Here is a 20,927-nt window from a genome sequence, read left to right as displayed (position 1 = left end):
TCTTCCTACAAATACTGCATATAATATATATATATATATATATATATAATATTACTATAAATACGAAGTAAAGAGACAGACGCCGGGCTCAGATAAGAAGCCCTCCCTCCTGCCCGCGTGTCTGTACCAGCAATGTTAATTATATATAAAAGCTGCCGTCTCATTGATAAGAGACAAAACTTCAAAAAACAGTAATTGCCTCCCCCTGTCTCTCCCTGTCTCCCTTGGGCTACCCAGCAGCAAAAGAGGCAGATTCTGTCTCTCTTGAGTTGAGCTGTTTCTTACCGCTACTTTTCACTCGCATGCAAATAGTATAATACCCATTGAGAACAAACATACAATACATCCGAGTCAACGCTGCTGCGGCTGCTGCAGTTTCTGCTGCTGCCGCTGCTGCTGCAGTTTTTGCGGCTGCTGCTGCTAGAAGTCGCCAAGGAAAGACTGCAGCGTCTCCGCTTTGTCTTGTGCTGCTGCTGCTGCTGCTTCATTCCATAGAGCTTCCCCTTCTTTCTCCTGTGAATCCTCAACCCTACGCAGCAACAGCCGCGCCGAGCTCCGTGCTGCTGCTGCTTCTGCTGCTGCGGTTGCTGGCGTTGCATCTGGAAGGTCTGCTGCTGTTGCCGGCATTACGCCTGGAGTTGTTGCTGCTGCTGCTTCTGCTAATGTTGCTTCTGCAGTTGCCTCTTGTATTGATTGTGCTTCTGTTAGGTGCTCTAGAGTACGCTCCCCACAGAAGGCTTCTGCTGCAGCTGCTGCTGCCGCTGCTGTTGCTGCAGCGGGAGCCTCGGCCCGAGCAGCAGCAGCCGCTGCAGCAGCAGCAGGCGAAGTTGTACCTGCAGCGCCTGCTGCTGCTTTTCTTCCCCCAATCTGCAGCAGCTCGTGAAGGTCTTCCAAAGACAACCGCTGCACGAACACCACGCACACTACCGCAACAACCCTGGGCTTCTGCTGCTGCTGCTGTTGCTGCTGCTGCTCGTGCTGCAGTGGGTGTGCTGCTGCATTACTCCGCCCCTGCAGCCTTCAGCAAATAGGGGTTTGGGCTTGAATTAGGGTTTTAGGGTTTACAAGAAGGGTCGAGGGTTTGCACAAAGACTTTAGGGTTTACATCAAGAGTATAGGATCTGAGTGAAGGGTTTACACTTGAGGTTGCGAGTTCAGAGGTTATAAGGTAGAATTGGGGTTTAAGGAAGGAAGGGTTTAGGGTTTAGAAGGAATAAGGTTTAAATGAGAAATGTAGCGCTTAGTGTTCAGGGTTTGGAAGGCTTCGGAGTACTGCAAAGAGATGCCTGTGAAGCCCTAGGGTTTAGGGTTTAGGGTTTAGGGTACCTCGCAAAGAAGGGCTTCGCTGGGTGTTTTGGAGGCGATGCGGGTTTTGTGCAGCTGAGCGATTCGTTGCTCCACGCTGTCCTTCACAATGAACCTGAAAACCACAAACCCTAAACCCTAAACCCTAAACTCTAAACCCTCATTGCCTTCAGTTCACAATGCCGCTGCTAGGAGACAGCAGGATTGCTGGGGTTGTGCGGGTTTGAGGCTAAGGGTTCAAAGGAAGTGTCTCCGGATTGAGGGAAGAGATTAGGGTTTAGAGGAAGGGTTTAGGGTTTATCATGAATCCATAGGGTTTGAGCCTTTCAAGCAAGGGTTTAAGGGGTTGGCGAGTACTGCTGGGGTATAAACACTATACTAGGGTTTAGGGTTTAGGGTTTAGGGTTTTGTACCTCCAGACGTGGGTTTGTTTGGTTTGAGAGAATCTATAAACCCTTCCTATTGCTTGTTTTTCTTCTGCTTTGTTTAGAGGGTATTCAACGAAGAGCACGTGGTTTGCTGCTGTGAGGTTGAGCCCGCGGCCCCCCTTCCTGAGGGTGCACAGCAGCACTTGAGGGCTGCTGCTGCTGCTGCTGCAGAACGCCTGAATTGCTGCTGTCTCATGCTGCGACCCATAATAACATAAACTGTTTATGCGAAGCGCATGCAAAGATGTTCGTAGCAGCAGCAGCACTTCACGCCACTCTGAATACACCAACACCTTTTCTCCCTTTCCGTGCTGCTGCTGCTGCTGCTGCTGCTGCTCTGGCTGCTGCTCCCCTGGCTGCTGGTGGTCCTGTTGCTGCTCTTGCCCTTCTTCTTGCTGCTGCTGTCGCTCGTCTTGTTCGTCCGTCCCTTGTTGTCTCCGCTGCTGCTGCTCTGCAGCAGAAGCAGCAGCAGCAGGGAGATGCCTTTTCTTTGCTGGGGCTGCTGCAGCAGTTTCTTCTGCTGCTGCCGCTGGCCGTTTGTCTCGGAGTGTCTCTGTTGTCTCTCTGCTGTTCACCCCTCTAACAATTTCAACTATTTTATTTATCACAGCCTCAAACTTTGCTGAGTGTAGGCCGGAAGGGCTGGACCCCTTCACCTGCTGCAGCAGCCACACCAACAACAGCAGCAAAGAAAGCAGCAACAGCAACTGCAGCAGCACCATATATGTATATATGCATACAAATGCATCAATGAACATATATATATATATATAAATATTTTATATACAGTCTGTTTCCTTATGCTTGCATATACATATATTAGTGCGCATAATGCATGCATAGACATGCATTAATGCGCATATTCTGCAGGCCATCCATATATATATATATATATATACATCAATGCAAATCCGTCTTTCTCTGTCTCTGTTTATATATATTATATATATATTCATATGTATATTATGAACAATATACGCTATATATGATACATACAAAATATATAATACATTATATAATATGCAAGTCCTGGGCATATTAGATATATAATAAATATATTATGAATATATATTTGTAAAAGGTGAGATTAGCATGTTCATACTACCTATATAAATATGTATATATGTAAACATATTGCAACAAACAATATATATAAATGCATGCATATATATAATCAATATTATACTATATATATGTATATATACCATATAGAAAACATCAACATTATTATAATAGGCAATATATAAACAGCTCCTTAATAAGTATTTGCTTTACGTATAAAAGCAAGAGAGAGTATATGCAGCTTACAACGAAAACAAACATCAAGAAGAAATATATTTATTGCATTCAATCACATTTAATGCATGCGTAGCAAGTACATAATAAACAAGAAGACGAAGAATAAATGAACAAATAAATATATAATATATAATAAATAAATAAATAATAAATAAGTAACGACATAATATATATAAATATATATGTATAGAGGAGGACTTTGCATATAGAAGGGGTAATAAAGCAAAGATGCACAAAACCCTCACATCGATACTCCTGAACTCGCGATCGGGCGAAGGAGTGTGCGAGTCGTCAGAGGGCCCTTGCTGCTGCTGCTGCTGTTGCTGCTGCTGCTGCTGCTGCTGCTGTGTGTCCATTGTTGGGGCTTCAGAGGAAGCAGCAGCAGCAGAGGTAACAAGAGCTGCACCCGAAGGGTTGAACCCGTGGCGGCAGATAGCACACCTGAGCAGAGGCCCCTTCTGCTGCTGCCGCTGCTGCTGCTGCTGTTGCTGCTGCTTCTGCTGCTTCTGCTGCTTCTGTTGCAACTTCTGCAAACACACGAAGCAAATCGAATGCCCACAAGGCAGCACCACCACACAGTCGCCTGCATGCAGCCCCTGCAGACAAATAGGACACCGCTGAGGCTCCTCTTCCTCTTGCTGCTGCTGCTGCTGATGATGCGTGTGCAGCTGCTGCGGCTGCTGTGGCTGCTCTTGTTGCTGTTGTTGTTGTTGCTGCTGCTGCTTTTGCTGTTCAGCTTCCGCCTTGACAACAGATTGCTGTCCCAGCAACTGCTGCTCTTGCCCTTGCCTTTCGTTCTGCTGCTCCTCACACTCTTGGTGCTGCTGCTGCTGCTTCTGCTGCCTGCACACCGCAGCAGCAGCAGCTCTTGATGCCCTCTCAATTGCTTCAGGGGTTCTTCCGTCAACCCCTCCCTCTTCGGCTGCTGCTGCTTTCAAGGGGTCCTCCTTTGTAGCAGCATTTGCAGCAGCAGCATTTGCAGCAGCAGCACTCCCCGCTGCTGCAGACGGCTCCGCAGACACCTCCCCAGCAGGAGCAGCAGCAGCAGCAGCAGGAGTTTGCTGCTTCATTTTGCTGGTTTGTTTGTCTTTTAGTCCCTTGAGGTATTGATGGCGAGTAAAACAAACAACAATGCGGTCTCTAGAAAACTGCAAAGCAGACAGCAACTCAGAGGAGACAACAGACACCTCCAAGGGGCCCAACCCGCATCGCTGCTGCAGCAGCTCCTGCCGCAAAGACGCCTCTGCTGACCATGCTGCTGCTGCTGCTGCTCTCGCTGCTGCTGCTGCTAGTGCAGGTTCTGGCTGCACCGGCGCTGCAGCAGCAGCTGCTGCTGCGGCTGTGGCCGCAGCGGGTGTGCCCGGCTGCGGTGCCTCTGCTGCTGTTGCTGCCTCCACTTCTTCTGGCACTGCTGCTGCTGCTGCCGTACCAGCTGCTGCAGATGAACCAGCAGCTGGAGCAGCAGCAGCAGGAGCAGCAGGGAAGCAGGATGTGTTGTTTGTTGTCTTTAAGAAGAATCGAGCGACAGACATGCGGAGTTCATCAAAAGCAGACAAAACCCCTCGGCTTCCTAACAGATAAGCCCCAGCAGCAGACAACTCCTGCAGCAGCAGCAGCACAATCCCTTAACTCTAAACCCTAAGCCCTATAACCTGGAGACCTAACACTGAAGCAACCTCAGACCCTCAGAACCAAGCCCAAAACCCTACACCCTAAACCCTATTGAACCGCAACCGTAAGCCCTCGGCCGTGAAAAACCCTAAACCACAAGCCCGAAGGCGTAAACCCTAAACCCTGTGAAGGTCTAAGCGCATAGGGTTTAGGGTTTAGGGTTTAGGGTTTCGGTGATTTGTTGCGGACTCTCTTTAGGCTTTCAAGCTCCTTAAGATGAACTTCTGCTGCTGCTGCCAGGGGCCCCCAAAGAACGCCGGCCCCGCTGCTGTCTCTTCGAGTGAAGCTGCAGAGCAGCTGGAGACACCGCAGCAATTCGCTGTCTCCAAAGTGGTGGTAGCCCTCCTGTACACAGACCCTAAACCCTAAACCACAAACCCTAAACCCTAAACCCTAAACCATAAACCGCAGAGCTCAAACACTATACCGGAAGAAACCCAACACAAAGGCGCACAGCAGACGTCCTGGGAAGCCCCTGTATCTTCAACACCCTAAACCCTAGCCTTCAAACGCTTTTACCCTAAACCATAAACCCTAAACCCTAAACCCTAGACCTTTAATGACCTACAATGCTAAGACTGGTAGGGTCAGCAGTGACAGCGTCGAGGTTTTTCGAAACGCGGTTGTAGAGACAGGACTGCAAACTGAAGCAACAAACCCTAAGCCCTAGACCCTAAACCCTAAACCACAAACCCTAGCATAGCATTCACGTCCCTCTGCAGCATCGGCCTGGCTTGTGCTGGAGCTTACGAAAGGACATAGGGTTTAGGGTTTAGGGCTTAGGGTTTTGCTTTGGGGTTTACTCGGTGATTTGCTGGGCCGCTATGCAGTGGAAACAAAGACTGCCCGTCAATCGCTCCTCCGCTCGCCCCTTCTTTCTACGTTTGCGCGGCGAAGAGGCGCTTCCCAGTTGCTGCTGCTGCTGCTGCTGCGGCAGGTATAGGCTGCTGAGCTGGTTGCGACTCCTGCCCCGCTGCTGCTGCTGCTGCTGCTGCTGCAGCTGCAGCAGGTCTGCCTGAAACAACTCGTTGCAGCGGGGACACGACCCAAATGCTGCTTGCAGCTCCGGGGAAGGGTTTCCTCCGTGATCCAGCGACTCCAACGTCTACACACAAACCCTAAACCCTAAACCCTAAACCCTAAACCCTAAGAGCTTAAACGCCTAGCCCTACACCCTCACGAAGCGCAGATTCTTTGACTCCCCCGATGTTCTGCCGCGTGCTGGGGGTGCATCAGGGTTTGCGCCTCGGGGCTGCACGTCTAGGGTTTAGGGTTTAGGGTTTTGTTACGCGTATGAGGTCTTCTCTTTTGCAATCGAGCTCATCTAAAGCCACCTCAAGCGCAGCCACAAGACCCCGACAACTGGAGACGCCCCCTAAATGAAACTTCTTTCCTGAACCTGCAGCAGCAAGCGGCCAGCCCCAGCGCTCCTCCCTGCTGCTGCTGCTGCTGCTGCTGCGCATGTTGAACAGCTCCTCACGCACTCTGCACGCATCCAAACCCTAAACCCTAAACCACAAACTCTAAGACCAACGCCTAATTGTCTAGACTGTACAGATAATTGCAAAAACAAAGAGCCTTCCCCGCAGCACTAAGCCGTGCCAAGGCGTGCTTGAGGTTTAGAGAAGGGAATGAGGGTTTAGGGTTTAGGGTTTGCGCCTAGGGGGTCATTCGTGTGAATCTACAGTTTAGGGTTTATGCTCAAGGTTTAGTGTTCCTGTTTCTGTTTAGGACGCAGGGTTTGTGGGTTGGGTTAAGGTTTATTGCTTAGGGGGTTTAGGGTTTAGGGTTTGGGTGTAAGAGAGTGTAAGGGGCGGAGTTTAGCGTATAGGGTGTATTGTCTAGTGCTTATGCTTGTTGTTATTTGTTTGCGCTTAAGATGAAGGGTTTGTGTGTTGCACTCGCTTTTGGGGTTTAGGGTTTAGGGTTTAGGGTTTGGGGGACCTGGATGCTAGGGCTCTACTGCGTTCTTCTTCGAGGCCCGCGAGAGCTACAAACCACCGCCCCCCTCCCATTTTCTTTCTCCATTCTTCAGCTTGCAGCAGCTGCTGCAGCGCCGTACGGGGCCCCTCTTCAACGTCGCACTGAACAGTGTTTAAATGAGGGTTATGCCCTTGCGGAGGGGGACCCTCTCCTTCCACGGTGCCCCCCTCCCCTTCCAGGGGGCCCCCATCCTCTTTCATGGGGGCCCCGTCTCCTTTTAGAGGGCCCCTATTCCCTTTCAGGGGGCCCTCCTCTCCTCCCTGGGGGCTCCTCTGATCTGCTGCTGCACCCTGGGTGCGTTTGGTGCTGCAGGAGGCCCCTTGGGTCCTGCTTGGGGGCCCCTTTTTCCCCGCACAAACTAAAACCCTCTCACTTCTGAATTTCTCTGTCTCTGCAAAACGAAAGCGAAAGGCCTCGCGCGCTCTCACCAACTCCCCTACAGCCTTAGAGGCGTACTCGCTGCGCAAACGCTGAAACAAATCCCATGCTGCTGCTGCTGCTGCTGTTGCTGCTGTTGCTGCTGCTGAGGTAGATTCCGCCTCTGCTGCAGAGGAAGAGGCTGCTGCCGCATCAATCTTTGCTTCCGCTTGTGCTGCTGCTGTTGCTGCTCCTGATACTCCTGGGGCAGATCCCACCTCTACCAGGGAAGAAGATGCTGCTTCCGAACTGTCTTTTGCTTCTGCTGCTGCTGTGGCTGCTGCTGCTGCCACTGGTGTCGTTGCTGGCGGCTCTGTTGACGCCGCAGCCGCAGCGTCACTGAGATCCAAAATCACATCCGCTTCCTGTCTGCCGTCTATTCTGCTGCCGCTGCTGCTGCTGATGCTGCTGGGGGGCCTCACGGGCCCCCCGGACAGGGTCTGGTACAGGTTGAAGGCCGCATGAATTTGCTGCAGTTTGTCGATGTGGGGCCCCGCTGCTTTCAGAGGGTGCAGAAGACTGGGGCCCATAATAAGGGGCCCCACAGTCTCCTGGGGGCCCCCTAAATATTGCAGAAGGGCCCCCCTTAACTCGGGGCCCCCCACCGAGCGCCTCGACAGCTCCAGCACGTGCCTGAAACCCGCAAACCCAATACCCTTAACCAACGTAAACCCTAACCGTAACTCTGAACCCTAAACCCTAAACCCTCATCTTAACTCTAGACCCTAAACCCTAAACCCTAGGAATGTTTCGCAAAGCGCTTGAGAGTAAAGCACCCGTGTTACTAAAGGAGCCCCCGAGCAGCAAAAGCTTTCAAGTCCACAAGCTCTCAACCCCACAAACCCTAAACCCTAAACCCTAAACCTTGTTTGGCTTACAGGTAAAGAAGAGCAGCGCGAGCAGGTCTCCCCTGCAGCAGCGAGAGACCAGCGACGCCGTTTACCTCAGCGCAGTACGCTCGCAATGCCTCTTCCAGCTCGACCTACACTCAAACCCTAAACCCTAAACCCTCAACCCTAAACCCCAAACCCTGAACCCTAAATCCCAAACGCTACGGCGTATAATTCCTCGTTGGATTGCAGTAAATGGGGAAGACCCTAAAGAGCACTAGCAGCTTAAAGAATTAGGGTTTTAGGGTATGGGTTTTAGGGTTTAGGGTTTGAGAGCCTGGGGTTTAGGATTTACTCGGGCATCTCCAAGGAGGCGACAGAGGACCTCATCCATTGACATATAGCGCCCCACTCCCTCTAAACCATCTGTCTTGCGGGTGCCGGCGCTGCTGCTGCTGCTGCTGCTGCTGCTGTTGCTGCGGCGGCTGCTGAGGCCCAAAGCCCCCAGCTGCGGATGGTTTGCTGCCTGCCGCAGCACCAGCAGCATTGCCGCCATTTGAGAAGACAGCGCAGCAGCAACGCGGGCCTTACTATCTGCGGCAGCAGCAGCAGCAGCTGCTGCTGCTGCTGTCTTGCTGCAACCGACAACCCCGCCACGACGCCCTCTCTCCGCCTGCTCCTGCTGTTGCTGCTGCTGCTGCTGCCTGCTGCAAAGCCGCAGCACACGCTGCGCCACAGCGCGCTGCTGCCGCTGATAAAAGAAGCGCTCGACGGGCCCCAACTCTACCCAAATATCATGCACAATAGGAGGAGGTACCCCGAGCTCCTCAGACACCTCTGCACACAAACCATAAACCCTAAACCCTAAACCCTAAACCCTAGAAGCTTCAGATCCACAAAGACACACTCTAATCTGAACTTGTCACCCCCTAACACGCGGAACCCTAAATACCAAACCCTTACCCCTAAACACTAAACCCTAAACTCCAAACCCGAAACTCCAAACCCCGAACTCTAGACCATACACCCTAGACCCTGGGCTGTAAACCCTAAACACCAAACCCTAAACCCTCACCGCTCATTTCTGTCCTCCACATCAAAGGTGTCAACACATCGACAGCAGCGTTTAAGGCAAAGCCCGTGATGCCCCATCGGGGGCCCACACGCGCCTCTATAATGCTGCTACTGCTGCTGCTGCTGCTGCTGCTGCTGTGGTCATCCTCTAGGGCGCTCTGCGGCAGCGGCAACGAGAGGCCCTGGAAAGCCCGCCTGAGACACACCACAGCAAAACACCCCTCAACCTAAAACCCTTGATTGCAAAGCCTAAACCCTAAACCCTAGTGCTTGTCCTAGTTACTACACCAGCTACTTCAAGGCTTCAGAGGGGCTGCTACGGCGGGTGAAGGAGCGCACCCCAGCACTTCGCTAAACCCTGAGCTCTAAACCATAAACCCTAAACCCAAAGTCGTAGGCTCTAAACCCTAAACCCTAAACCCTAAACACTTAACCCTGCCTCACTGAAGGAGGGCAGGCGACGAGTGATAGATGCAATCTGTTGAGAGGCGCAGCGCTGCAAGGAGTCCCGCTAATTCACGTGGTAATAGAGAACCCCGTGGGGCCTGGGGGGCCCCCCTTTGGGGCCCCGGGGGCCCCGGGGGCCCCTCTCCAGCCAACTCGTCTAACAGCGGAGTACCCGAGACGCACCACCGGTGTACAGCCTCAATGGAGTGGCACAATCGTGCCGCTCCGCTGAAACCTGCAGCAGCAACAGCAGCAGCAGCAGCACAAACAGCAGCTGCAGCACTAGCGGACAAGCAGCAGCACAAACGCCAGCCGGAGCAGCAGTACCAGCAGCAGCGCGAAGGGCTGGGGAGGTGCAGAAGCAACGGAAACAGGAGCCACAGATCATGCAGCAGCAGATACGATTCACCAGCAGCAGCAGAGGTAATAGAGCAGCAGCAACGCCTGAGGTGCCCCTTCAGCCGCAGCGGGTGAAAACGCAACCCAAAACCCAAAACCCTAAATCCTAAACCCTCACCCCCTGCCAGCTGTGCCTCATCAATAACAAGCCGCCACCAGCGAATTCCTAAGATGGGGGAGAAGAGTTTGCGGTAGCGCTTCGTGCCACGCAAGGCCATCCTGCTGCTGCAGTTGCTGCTGTTGCTGCTGCTGCTGTTGCTGCTGGTGAGGCTGAGAGGCGGGGCGAACCAAACCTCCTGCTGCAGCGCCTCAAAGGGCACTATTACAATGTCATAGTCTAGCAGCTGCTGCAGCAGCACGTGGGGGCCCTCGGGGGGGCCCCCTAGAGCGGCCACCACAGCAGCGGGGGGCACTGACAGGCTACGTGGCCCCTGTAAGGAAGCCCCCTCACCTGCTCCTGCTGCTGCTGCTGCTGGAGGCCCCCGGCCGGCACGCCGGGAAGACGAAGTGGGGCCCCTTGACGCGCTAAATGTTTTCTCTTCAGCACGAGCAAGTCCTGCCACCTGAAAGCCACAAACCCCAAACCCTAAACCCTAAATTCTAGACCCTAAACCCTGATGCTTCAACCACCCCAAACCTTAACCTCCTTCATGCTGCATTAGTAGAGCCAATAGTGGAGGCAGTGGCGCCGCCAGCTGTTAGTGGTTACTGTCTAGGGTTTAGGGTTAGTGTATGTGGTTAGGGTTTAGAGTTTAGGGTTTGTCACAGTGTTAGCGAGGGCGGTCCTGGCTGCCTTGAGGCCGGGGTATACTGCAACTTTGAGGGGAGGCCCCGAGTGTACAGACACCTCGCGTCTCCACTGGCCTACGATTGCTGCGGGGCACACAAGCAGGGTTCCCCGAGCCTGCGGCAACTCGCTGCTGCTCCTGCTGCTGCTGCTGCTGGTCGTGACGATGCTGCTACTGGCGGCGGTGGTGGTGCTGCTGCTGCTGCCGCTCCTGCTGCCGGTCCTGCTGCTGCTGCTGCAGGCAGCAGCCTCTTGCTGCTCTGCGCAGCAAAAAGGGCAGGTGAAAGGCACCGCAACAGCAGCACCTAAAAACTCAGCAACACAGAAGACGTGGGAGAAGGCTAAGCAGCAGCAGCACTGGATGACTGCCAGCAGCGAACACTCTTGTTGTTGTTGTTGCTGCTGCTGCCGTTGCTGCCGTTGGTGCTGCTCCTGATTCTGCTTGCGGAGGCCTCGAGCAGCAGGCCGCGGGGCCCACCGGCGGCTCCCCTTGAGGCAAAGGGGCCCCAAGGTGTCAGCAGCGCAGATGCAGCAAATAAGAGAGTCAGGGGGCATCGAATCTCCCCAACAATAAATCGCTCCCGTTGCCGCTGCTGTTGTTGCTCCTGTTGCTGTTGTTGCTGCTGTTGCTGCTGTTGCTGTTGCTGCTATTGTTGCTGCTGCTTCTCCTGTTGCTGCTGTGGCTGCAGCAGCAGCACTGTGGGGTTTCGGGTTCGCCAGCATGAGGGCTATCACCTCTACGCTCTTCCCCAGGCCCATCGAATCGCACAGCAAACCACCAGGCACCTCAAACCCCACACACGCCTCTTCATCTGCTGCTGCTGCTGCTGTTGTTGTTGTTGCTGGTGCTGCTGTTGCTGCGGCAGTTGGTGCTGTTGCTGCGAGTGCTGACTCGAATGGTGCACCCACTGACGTTGCTGATGCGGCCGGTGCAGGAACAGCAGTTGCTGCTATCGTTGCAGCTGCTGTTGCTGGAGTGGCATGTGCTGCTGCTGCTGCTGCTGCTACTGCTGTTTGCGAACAAACAGCGACCTGGCCAGTAGTCTGATTGACCCACACAGCAGCAGCAGAAGGCAGCAGCACCTTGTGCCACATCAGATTAACCTGCTGCTTCATGTGCTGCTGCCGCTGCTGCAGCGCGGTCAGCTGCTGCTGCTGCTGCGGCCCTAGGTCTTCAACGCCACACTCCCCTCTGGTATTTCTGCTGCAGCTGCCGCTGCTGCTGCTGCTGCTGTTAAGAAGGGCTCGCCACTCTCTGTAAAGGGCAAAGAGAACAGCTCGCTGCTGATATGGCCGCAGTCGGCATCGCAGCCCAGGCGGGGGCAGCAGCTCCACTTCACCAAACGCAGTGCTTCGCTTGCTGCTGCTGCTGCTGCTGCTTCGGGCGTGCTGCTGCTGCTGCTGCACATGCAGGAAGCGCCTCTGAGATACCAGGTTGTATATAAAGGAAGGGCTCACGAAGAAGCGCCGAGGAGTTGCTGTTCCCTCTTCTGCTGCTTCTGCTGCTGCTGCTGCAGTTTCTGCCGCTGGCAGCAGCGAAGTCTGGCCTAACATCCGCCCGAATAGCCTGCAGCAGAAGCAGCAACAGCAGCAACAGTAGCAGCAACAAATCATTTGGAGCAGCACCAGCAGCGGGCCGCAGCAGCAGCAGCAACAGCAGCCTCACGTACACCAGCCACATCTGCAGCACCATCAGAAACAGCACCTGCAGCAATACTAGTAGCAACGCAAACAGCAGCAGAAGCATCTGTGGCACGTGTAGCAGCAGCAGTATTCGTTGCAGCAACACCGACAGCAGCAGCAGCAGCAGCAACAGCAGCAACAGCAGCAGCAGCAAGCAGCAGACCACTGTGCAGCTTTTGCTCTGCATTCTGAGAAGACTGGGGGCGCATCGCGAGGGGAGCCGCAGCAGCCCGTCATTAGGCAAAGAGAAACTTCAACCAGCCACATCCACTTCCTGCTGCTGCTGCTGCTGCTGCTGATGGGTATAAGCCCTTCAACAAGATCTTCAGCAGCTGCTGAATTCCTCTTCCGTCGCACTGAGGGCCTTCGCTTGCTGCTCGTTGCAGCAGCAGCAGCTGTTGCTGCTGCTGTATCCTCTGTATCCTCTGCAGACTCAACCGCTTCAACAGGATCAGCAGCACCAGCAGCAGCAGCAGCAGGAGGTGCAGCGCGAAGCACAACAGCGCGCAGGCACAGTGGCAGCAGCTGCCTCTTAGCTGTCAATACCTGCAGCAAATCTTCACCCAAACTCCGCGCTGCCGCATCTGCCCGCAGAATACCCTCTGCAGCAACTCGCGGAGCAGCAGCAACTGCTCGAGCAGCAGCACCTGCAGCAGCGTTAGCGGCAAGACGTGTAGCAGCACGAGGAGCAACAGCAGCCACTGCTGCTGCTTCTTGCGAAGCAGCACTTCTAAGGCCTGTACGCGTTCGCGTTGGGCTACCGCTCTCGTTTGCTGCTTCTGAGGCTGCTGCGTTTGCTGCTGCTGCTGCCGTTGCTGCTGCTGCTGTTGCTGCATCAGCCGAGCCTACAGGCGGTTCAGCAGCAACAAGAGACAACCGGAGAGTGCTGGAGCTTCGGGCCTCCAATAGGGCTCCGAAGTAATGGGGGCAGCTGCAACTGTGCTGCTCAGCATCTGCTGCTGCTGCTGCTGCTTCACCTTCTTCCTCTGCAACAACTCCTGTGGAAACGTCATCTGCTGCTGCAAGCCCCTGCACATCTGCTGCTGGTGTTGCCACTGCTGCTGCTGCTGGTGTTGCTGCTGTTACAGCCGGTTCCGTCCCCGCTCCTGGTGTTGCGGGTACTGCGGCTTCGTGTGCGTCATCTGCAGCAGCTAAAGCAGCAGCTGCTGCTGCTGTTGCTACTGCTACATCTTCTTGCTGCTGCAAATATGGGCGCCTCAGGCGGCGGCGGGGTGTGGCGCTGCAGCACGAACAAGCAGCAGCAGGAGCCCTATCAGCAACAACATGAAAGGGCCTCCAGGTGTACAGACACTCCAGCCCTGTCGCAGCAGCGGAAGCTGCTGCTGCCCGTAGAAGCGCCTTCCTCTTTGCGAGTTGTTGTTGCTGCTGCTGCTGTTGCTGCTGCTCCTTGGAGATCCTGCGGCTGCTGTCATCGCTGCTGGGGGCATCACCCGCCTCATCCAGCTGCTGCAGCAGCCTCTGAAGCACTGAACGCTGTTGCCTTGGCTGCTGCCGCCGCCTCTGCTTCTTTACCTGCTGCTGCTGCTGTCGAGTTGCATGCAGACGCTGCTGCTCATGCTGCTGCTCTTTCTGCTGCTGCTGTTCATGCTGCTGCTGCCCTTCCTCTTGCTGCTGTTCGTGCTGCTGCTCTTCCTGCTGCTGCTGCTGCCGAGCCTCCGACCCCAAAAGCTCAGCCGGGGTCTCCGCATGCTGGCCTGGCAATCGCTGCGCTGCTGCTGTTGCTGCTGCTGCTAGTGCTGGCGGTGTTGTTGTTGCTGCTGCTGGCGCTGCTGCTGTTGCTGCAGTGGCTTCCGCTGCAGATGCTTCTGCTGCTACTGATGTTCTTGTATTCCGTGCTGCTGCTGCTGCTGCTGCTGCTGCTGCTGCAGTTGGTGGGCTGTCCGTTGCTCCCTCCTGTGGGGCCCCCAACGACTCCTTTGCTGCGAGTTGGCTGCCAGGGGCCCCTGGGGGCCCCATCGGTCTCCTCAGCAGCTGCTACTGCTGCAGCAGCAGGTCACTGCAGCAGCACCGGCAGCAATGGGTCCACAGGGTAAGGGCAGCAGCAGCAGCAGCAGCAGCAGCTGCGCCGGGCCTCAACTGGGGTAGTCTCCCGCTAAGCTGCGGAAGGGCCTCACTTGGGCTGCTGCTGCAGGTTTGTTTGAGATTCTGTTTGCTGCTGTTGTTGATGCTGCTGCGATTTCGAATATGCTGCATCAGCAATGTTCTTGCTGCTGCTGCTCCTGCAGCAGCTGCTGCTGCTCGACTTGTCTCAACGGCAGGGCCCCAAGCAGCAGCAAACGAGCAGAGGATCCGTCAAGAGAAGACTAAAAAGAAGACAAACAGATTGTATAGAAGCTAAAAACAAGAATTTATTGCTGCTGCTGCTGCTGCTGCTATTGCTGCTGCCGTTCCACTGGATCTTCGAGTGGAGTCGGCGGCGGCTGCCACGGCAGCAGCAGCTGCTGCTGCTGCAGCAGCGGCAGCAGCGGCAGCAGCCGCTTGCGTTGCTTACAGCAAGAAGCCGTGTTGCTGCTCTTTGGGTTTTCTGCTGCTGCTTCTTTGTGCATGCGTTTCCTGTTCTATCGGCTCGTGGCGGCTGCTGCTGCTGCTTCTGCTGTTTCTGCTGCTGATCCCGCCGTTGCTCGTCTTGCTGCGGAGACACCTGAAGGGCCCCCGTTCCTTAGAATAGAGGGCTCGGTGTACAGACAGCAGCAGCGGCTCCCGTAGCAGCAACGGACGGCAGCAGCAGAGCCTGCCTGATCATACTAACAACTGCAGCAGCAGCACACCGTGCCCTGGCAGCTGCAGCAGCAGTTGCTGCTGCATTATAGGCTGCTGCCCGCGGCAGCAGCAGCTGCAGCAGGATGCAGGCAGCTGATGCAGCCTTCGGGGCTGCTGCTTCTGGTGTGTCTCCGCAATCAGAAGGAGCAGCAGCAGCAGCAGCAGCAGCTGCTGCAGCGGAGCCGCTGCCAGCTACCGTTTCTCTGCAGCAGCTGCAGCAATTGCTGCAGGATGTGTGGGGGGCGGAGAGGGAGGCTAAAGACAAAGTGCTGCTGCTGCTGCAGCAGGGGGAGGAGCGGCTGCGGGATATGCAGCTCTCGCTGCAGCAACAGCAGCATCAGTCGCAACAGGTGTGCCGGCAAGTGCAGCAGCTTCAGCAGCAGCTCTTAGGCACTGGCCTAACAAAGAAACCCTTGGCTTTGCGTCTCCAGCAGCGGGAGCAGCAGCAGCAGCTGCTGCTGCAGCAGCTGCGCTGTATCCAGGAGGTAGAAGCCTGCCTGCTGCGGCTCCAGGAGGTGCAGCAGCAGCTGGCGGCCTGTGGGGGTCTCGTAAAGCAGCAGCAACTTGCTGCTGCTGCTGCGGCGCTTAGACAGTGCGCCTTGAAGCAATTGATGCCTCTGCTGACAGCAACACGAGGAAGGCAGCAGCCCGCTGTTGTAGCGGAGCTGCAGCAGCAGTTTGCTGAGGTGTACAGACAACTCGTGGAGGCCCTTGACCTGCAGCTGCAGCAGCACGTGAAGATCTTGCCCCAACAAATAATTGTTTCTGTTCTCATTTGCAGCAGCAGCAGCAGGAGCAGCACCGGCAGAAGCGAAGAAGCAAGCAACAGCAGCGCTGCCGTAGCAGCACCGGCAAACGCTGCACCCAACGACACTGCAGGTTTAGTGGCCTCTGAAGCAGCAGCTTCTGCTTCAGAGGCTGCTGCAGCAGCAGAAGCAGAAACAGCGGAAGGAACAGCAGGAGAAGCAGCAGCAAGGCAAGCGCAATCAGCAGCAGCAGCAGCAGCAGCAGCAGATGCTGTTTGCTTACGCTTAGGAGATGTATGGGAGGCCTTTGATTGTCTGGGGCTGCTGCGCCCTCGTCTGTATTGCCTAACGCAGAGCATCAGCAGCAGCATTTTGCAGCCACTGTTCGCTATTGCTGCTGCTGCCAGCAGCAGCAGCAACAACAGCCAGCAGTTCCTGCTTGTCTCCAATGAGCATGCTGCAGGCAGCAGCAAAGGGCCCCTCGAGGCTTCGTGGGGTTGGGAAGCAACACCAGAGGAAGGACATGCAGCACCAGCAGCAGCAGGTTCTGTAGTAGCCGCAGCAGATGCTGTTGCAGCATCAGGCGCAGGAGCGCCAGCAGTTGGTGCTGCTGCAACGCCGCAGGGTATGCTGGTGCTGGTGCAGTCGCTGCTGCAGTTCCTGCTGCAGCATGCAGCAGACGGCCACCCCGCATGTCTCCGGACTTGGGGTCCTTTGCTGCAGCAGCAGATGCAGCAGCCGCTGCTAAGACTGTTGCTGCAGCAGCCTAACAAGCAGCTTTGGCTGCAGACGCAACACGACGCTGCAGCAGCAACAACGGCAGCAGCAGTAGCCCATGCTGCACCATTTCTCGCGGCTGCAGCAGCAGCTGCTGGCATTGTACAGACGGAGCTGTTCCTCCTGCAGCGGGGCTTGCAGGAGGAGGAGCAGCAGCACCAGCTGCTGCTGCTTCTGCAGCAGCAGCAGCACAGCAGTGGGGCTACATGGAAAGCCTTACACTGGCTGGCTGAAGAAGACAGGCGGCGTCAGGTCGAGCTGCTGGCAGCAGCACGGCAGCTGCTGCAGCAAATAGCAGCAGCAGCAGCAAGTGCTGCTGCCACCGAACAAGGCACAGTATTAGCTACAGAAGACACAGTCCCTGGCGGGGTCTGTGAGCTGCTGCTTCCCCAAGATCTTCCAGCGAAGGAGCAGCAGCAGCCGCAGCAACAGCAGCAACGTTTGCTGCTGCTGCAATGCATTGCTGAGGAGGCAGATGTGTCTTTGGTGCAGCTATCTCCGCTGCGGATTACGCACCAAACTGAGCTTCTGCTGCAGCTGCTGCAGTCGTTGCTGCGGGCAGCAGCAGCTGCTGCTGGCACATGCACCTGCAGCAGCAGCAGTAGCGGCGGTGTAAGGACTGTGCCCTGTTGGTGCAGCAGCAAGCGTGGGGGCGCCCACGGTTGCTGCTGCAGCAGCAGCTGCTGCAGCAGCCGCATATCCCTCCGTGCTGAAGTTGCTTTGATTCTGTCGATAGCGGATTTATTTTTGCTGCTGAGACCCTTGGAGCCTTTGATAGAGCTCGAAGCAGCAGCACCTGCTGCAGCAGCAAGTGCTGCTCCTGCGGCAACTGCGGCTGCGCCCGCCGATGCTTCTGCTGCTGCAGTTGCTGCTGCAGCACCGCTGCGTATCAGGGCCCTCGCGCTGAGGTGGACAGACACAGAAGTTCTCTCACGATGGCTGGTGCGGTTACCGCTGCTGCTTGCTGCTGCTGCAGGCGCCGCAAGTAAGGGCTCCTACGAGCGCTGCTCGTGCGCGGGTAGCAGCAACAGCAGCAACAGGTGCTGTAGTTGTACTGGTGCTGCAGCGCGGCGCGCCTTAACGGTGTGGGGAGATTCGTTGCCACTCTTTGATGCATTTGCTGCTGCTGCTGCGCCAGTTGGGGGGGCAGCAATTCAGCAGCAGCAGCAGGAAACGCCTTTCCGGCAGCAGCTTGCAGAGATTGTTATCGCACTGAAGCGGCAGCAAGAGGAAACGTATGTTTGTTTGGTTTTGACGCTGAAGCAGGAACTGCAACAAGCAGCAAAGGAGCTCATCCGGATCCTTACAGCTGCAGCCAGCAGCAGCAGCAGCAGCAGCAATAGTAGCCTGGAAATTCATGTGGAAGCAGCTGAGGGCCTCCTCACGCAGCGCCTCCATAGTGCAGCCCTCGATCTACTGCCTCTCTTACCCTTGCAGGTACGCCGTAAACTCTAAACCCTAAACCCTAGCCCTTCAAACAAACGCCTAACCCTGATGAACCGCGTGTTACTTAGACAGCATGACAGGGTTCTTCTGGGCTGGACGTTACAGTGTCTGCAGCATCAACCCTGTGGTGCTGCTGCAGCTGCAGCAGCAGCAGCTTAGGGGCACAAGCGGCAACAGTGCTTGCTGCGTTGCTGGATGCTGCTGCTACTGTTTCTGCTGTTGTTGCTGCAGATGTACGCGGAGGTCGTAGGCCTTGCAGCGGACTGCCTTCTAGACTGCGTGTTGCGGGCTATTGTTGCTGTTGCCGTTGCTGCAGCAGCAGGTGTCAGCACCCCTGAAGCAGCAGCAGCTGCTGCTGGCAGCAGCACATCTCGAGCCGCAGCACAACGCCTGGGGCCCATTTGCTGCAGGTTGCTGCAGCGCGTCTGCGCTCAGGTCAAAGCCACACTGGTGCTGCACCTGTCACATCAGCATCTGAGGCCTGAATCAGCAGCAGCAGCAACAGCAGCAGCTGCTGCTGCTCCTGCTGGGGACGCGCTGGCTTGTCTTCTGGCACGAAATGGGGCTTTAGATACTTCAGGCGGCAGCCGAGAACACCAACAGCAGCAGCAGCAGCAAGGGAGCGCTCAGCAGAGCAATGAAAATGCTACTACTTCTTCTGCAGGTGCTGCTGCTACTGCTCGCATCGAGGAATTTGCGCCTCTGCTGCAGGTTGCTACTGCTGTTCAGCAGCTGCTTGAGGCGGACGTGCTGCTTCTGCTCCAGCTCGCAGAAACGCATGCGCTGCTGCTGCAGCAGACCTTCGGGTCAGTAGAACAGCGGCTGGCATTGATCTCTCTTAACCCTTTCATTGGGGGAGCCCCCCCGGGGGCTCGTAAGGAAGTCTTTTGCAGCTTGGCTGCCAGCCCTTAAGGGACCCCAGCACTCCCAAAGTGGCCCCCGTGGGGGCCCCCAGGAACAGCTGAGAGACGTTGCACCGTTGGGGCCTCTTCTCGTTGTTTAAAGGGCCCCTTGTTGCTGATATATATATATATACATATATATAGGGGCCCTTGCATGTTTTTGTGTGCAGAGTTGCACTCTAAGCTCTAAACTGTAAACAGTAAAAACTAAACCGTGTATAGCGATTAAGGCTTGGGGATGAGTAGCCAGTTATATGATTCGGAATGTATGTATAGACACGGCAACCTCCTACGGCTCCACAGTCAGCAGCGAGTGGAGCAACAGCTGCTGCTGCCGCTGCTGCCGCTGTTGCTGCAGGACGAGGCTGCTCTTTGTGCTACTGGTGCTGCTTTTGCAGCTGCTGCAGAAGCAACAGCTAGATGCACCAGATGCTGCTGCATTTGCTGCCGCAGCTGCTACACCTGCTACTGCTGTAGCTGCAGTTGCTGCTGCAGCTGCTGCTGCAGCAGGCGAGGTTAGGCATTGGCTTGAGCCCTCCTTTCATCTGCGGCACGAATGAACTTGAGGATATCACCTCGGGCCCCCTTGTTCCAGCTAGAGGGGCCCCCATCCGTCTGAGCCATTAGGCGGCCATTGATAAAGCTTAGCGACACCTGCACCAAATAAATGCAAGCAGCAGCAGCGAATGCAAGCAAATTGCAGCAGCAAATGCCGGTATAGAACATACGCTAATGTATTTACTAGAAATACTTCAGATTCTGATTCCGTCTTCCAGCTTCCATTTTTGATTTCAAACGTTCAACAGACGTATGCAAATAACACAAAATACGGCTCCGATAAGGGAGATTTACGGGGTAAATACTGTCTCAGGTGTACATTAATTAATTAGTGCGCATACATTCAGAACGTATATTATATATATATGTACATTTGTATTTGAATGCGGGTGCGGTTATCGTCTACATGTTTAGTGGCCTGATCTTAAATATATGTATTGCATGGAATTATATAGATAATATGCATAATATTTGTATTATTAGTAATATATATCCTATGAATTTACAGAAAGGCCAGGAAAGGAGCATGAAGAGGCAGGAAGAAGACAGATACAGAGAAAACGCGCAGACACCATTTAATATAAATATGGGGGAGAGACCCCAACTCAGGGAGAGGGGAATTGCAATATAAGAAGCCAGAGGCACAAAAGGAGATAGAGACAGGCATATAGATACATCGCAGAAGCGAAGAAAACAGGAACAAAGAAAGAGATGAAAAGAGAGAAAAGGACAGACACAAAGGCAGGGACATTGGAAAGGTCGGAGACAACAACAAAAACAGAGATGGAGACAGACCATTTGAGATAGAGAGTCACTGACGAAGAGATAAAGAGACAGGCTAGACACAAGGAAAGGCATGTAGATATATGTAAAGGAGTAGATAAAGCCATAGATGAATGCAGACACAACCAGACAAGTGGAGAGAGCAGACAGACTAGGGCAAAGATGCCTGAGACGAGCACAGATATAATTTTAAAAACAAAAGCAAAAGATAAATCCTTATGCGCAGCATCAACGGAGGGTAAGGAAACACAGGTTAGAAGGGCCACCCACTTGGGTGTCTCCATAGAAGTAAACGCCTTCATTGACCTTCGTCCACCGCTGGAGGCCCTCATTGCTGTTGTGCACTTCAGCTAAAGCTGCATCGAGGGGCCCCCAAGCAGTACGGGGATGGTCGCCTCCGCACACGCAGCCGCGGGGGCCCCCTGAAACAGACAGATGCGCAGCAGCAGCAGCAGCAGCAAGGGAATGGCGAAGAGAAAAAGAGTTCAAGGCTCTATTAACAGAAAACGGAAGAAAGATATGTAGAACGACCGGTACGGGTCTCCTTTGAGTGCGTAAAATACAAACAGGCGCATCTATACAATATATATATATATATATATATATATATA

General features: G+C 54.7%; 3 protein-coding genes across 3 annotated transcripts in view; 1 reads left to right on the top strand and 2 right to left on the bottom strand.

The window, feature by feature from the left end:
- Nucleotides 1–420: 420 nt before the first annotated feature.
- EAH_00019650 (helicase, putative) lies at nt 421–14,300 on the bottom strand (the record flags this gene model as incomplete). Its single annotated transcript, XM_013397278.1, has 16 exons — nt 421–903; nt 1,327–1,420; nt 2,025–2,392; nt 3,278–4,633; nt 4,893–5,048; nt 5,272–5,347; nt 5,507–5,808; nt 5,993–6,188; nt 6,648–7,736; nt 7,982–8,085; nt 8,289–8,770; nt 9,009–9,202; nt 9,452–9,689; nt 9,972–10,416; nt 10,620–12,207; nt 12,487–14,300. 16 exons carry the CDS (start codon nt 14,298–14,300, stop codon nt 421–423), a joined length of 8,985 nt encoding a protein of 2,994 aa, XP_013252732.1.
- Nucleotides 14,301–15,187: 887 nt separating this feature from the next.
- EAH_00019640 (hypothetical protein, conserved) lies at nt 15,188–18,985 on the top strand (the record flags this gene model as incomplete). The annotated part of the gene is made up of 2 exons (XM_013397277.1): nt 15,188–18,064; nt 18,305–18,985. The coding sequence occupies 2 exons, from the start codon at nt 15,188–15,190 to the stop codon at nt 18,983–18,985; spliced, it is 3,558 nt and encodes a 1,185-aa protein (XP_013252731.1).
- A 1,559-nt stretch (nt 18,986–20,544) lies between these two features.
- The window catches only part of EAH_00019630 (hypothetical protein, conserved), a gene marked incomplete at both ends in the record, with an annotated part of 3,838 nt that continues 3,455 nt past the window's right edge, over nt 20,545–20,927 (bottom strand). Inside the window, one exon of the mRNA XM_013397276.1 lies at nt 20,545–20,738. Coding sequence (XP_013252730.1) covers nt 20,545–20,738 — 194 coding nt within the window. The remainder of the gene's footprint in view (nt 20,739–20,927) is intronic.

This window comes from Eimeria acervulina, genomic scaffold (genome assembly GCF_000499425.1).
Source record: "Eimeria acervulina Houghton genomic scaffold, Eah_scaff133, whole genome shotgun sequence".
Classification (NCBI taxonomy): domain Eukaryota; phylum Apicomplexa; class Conoidasida; order Eucoccidiorida; family Eimeriidae; genus Eimeria; species Eimeria acervulina.
This window is presented reverse-complemented; position numbering and strand designations above follow the sequence as displayed.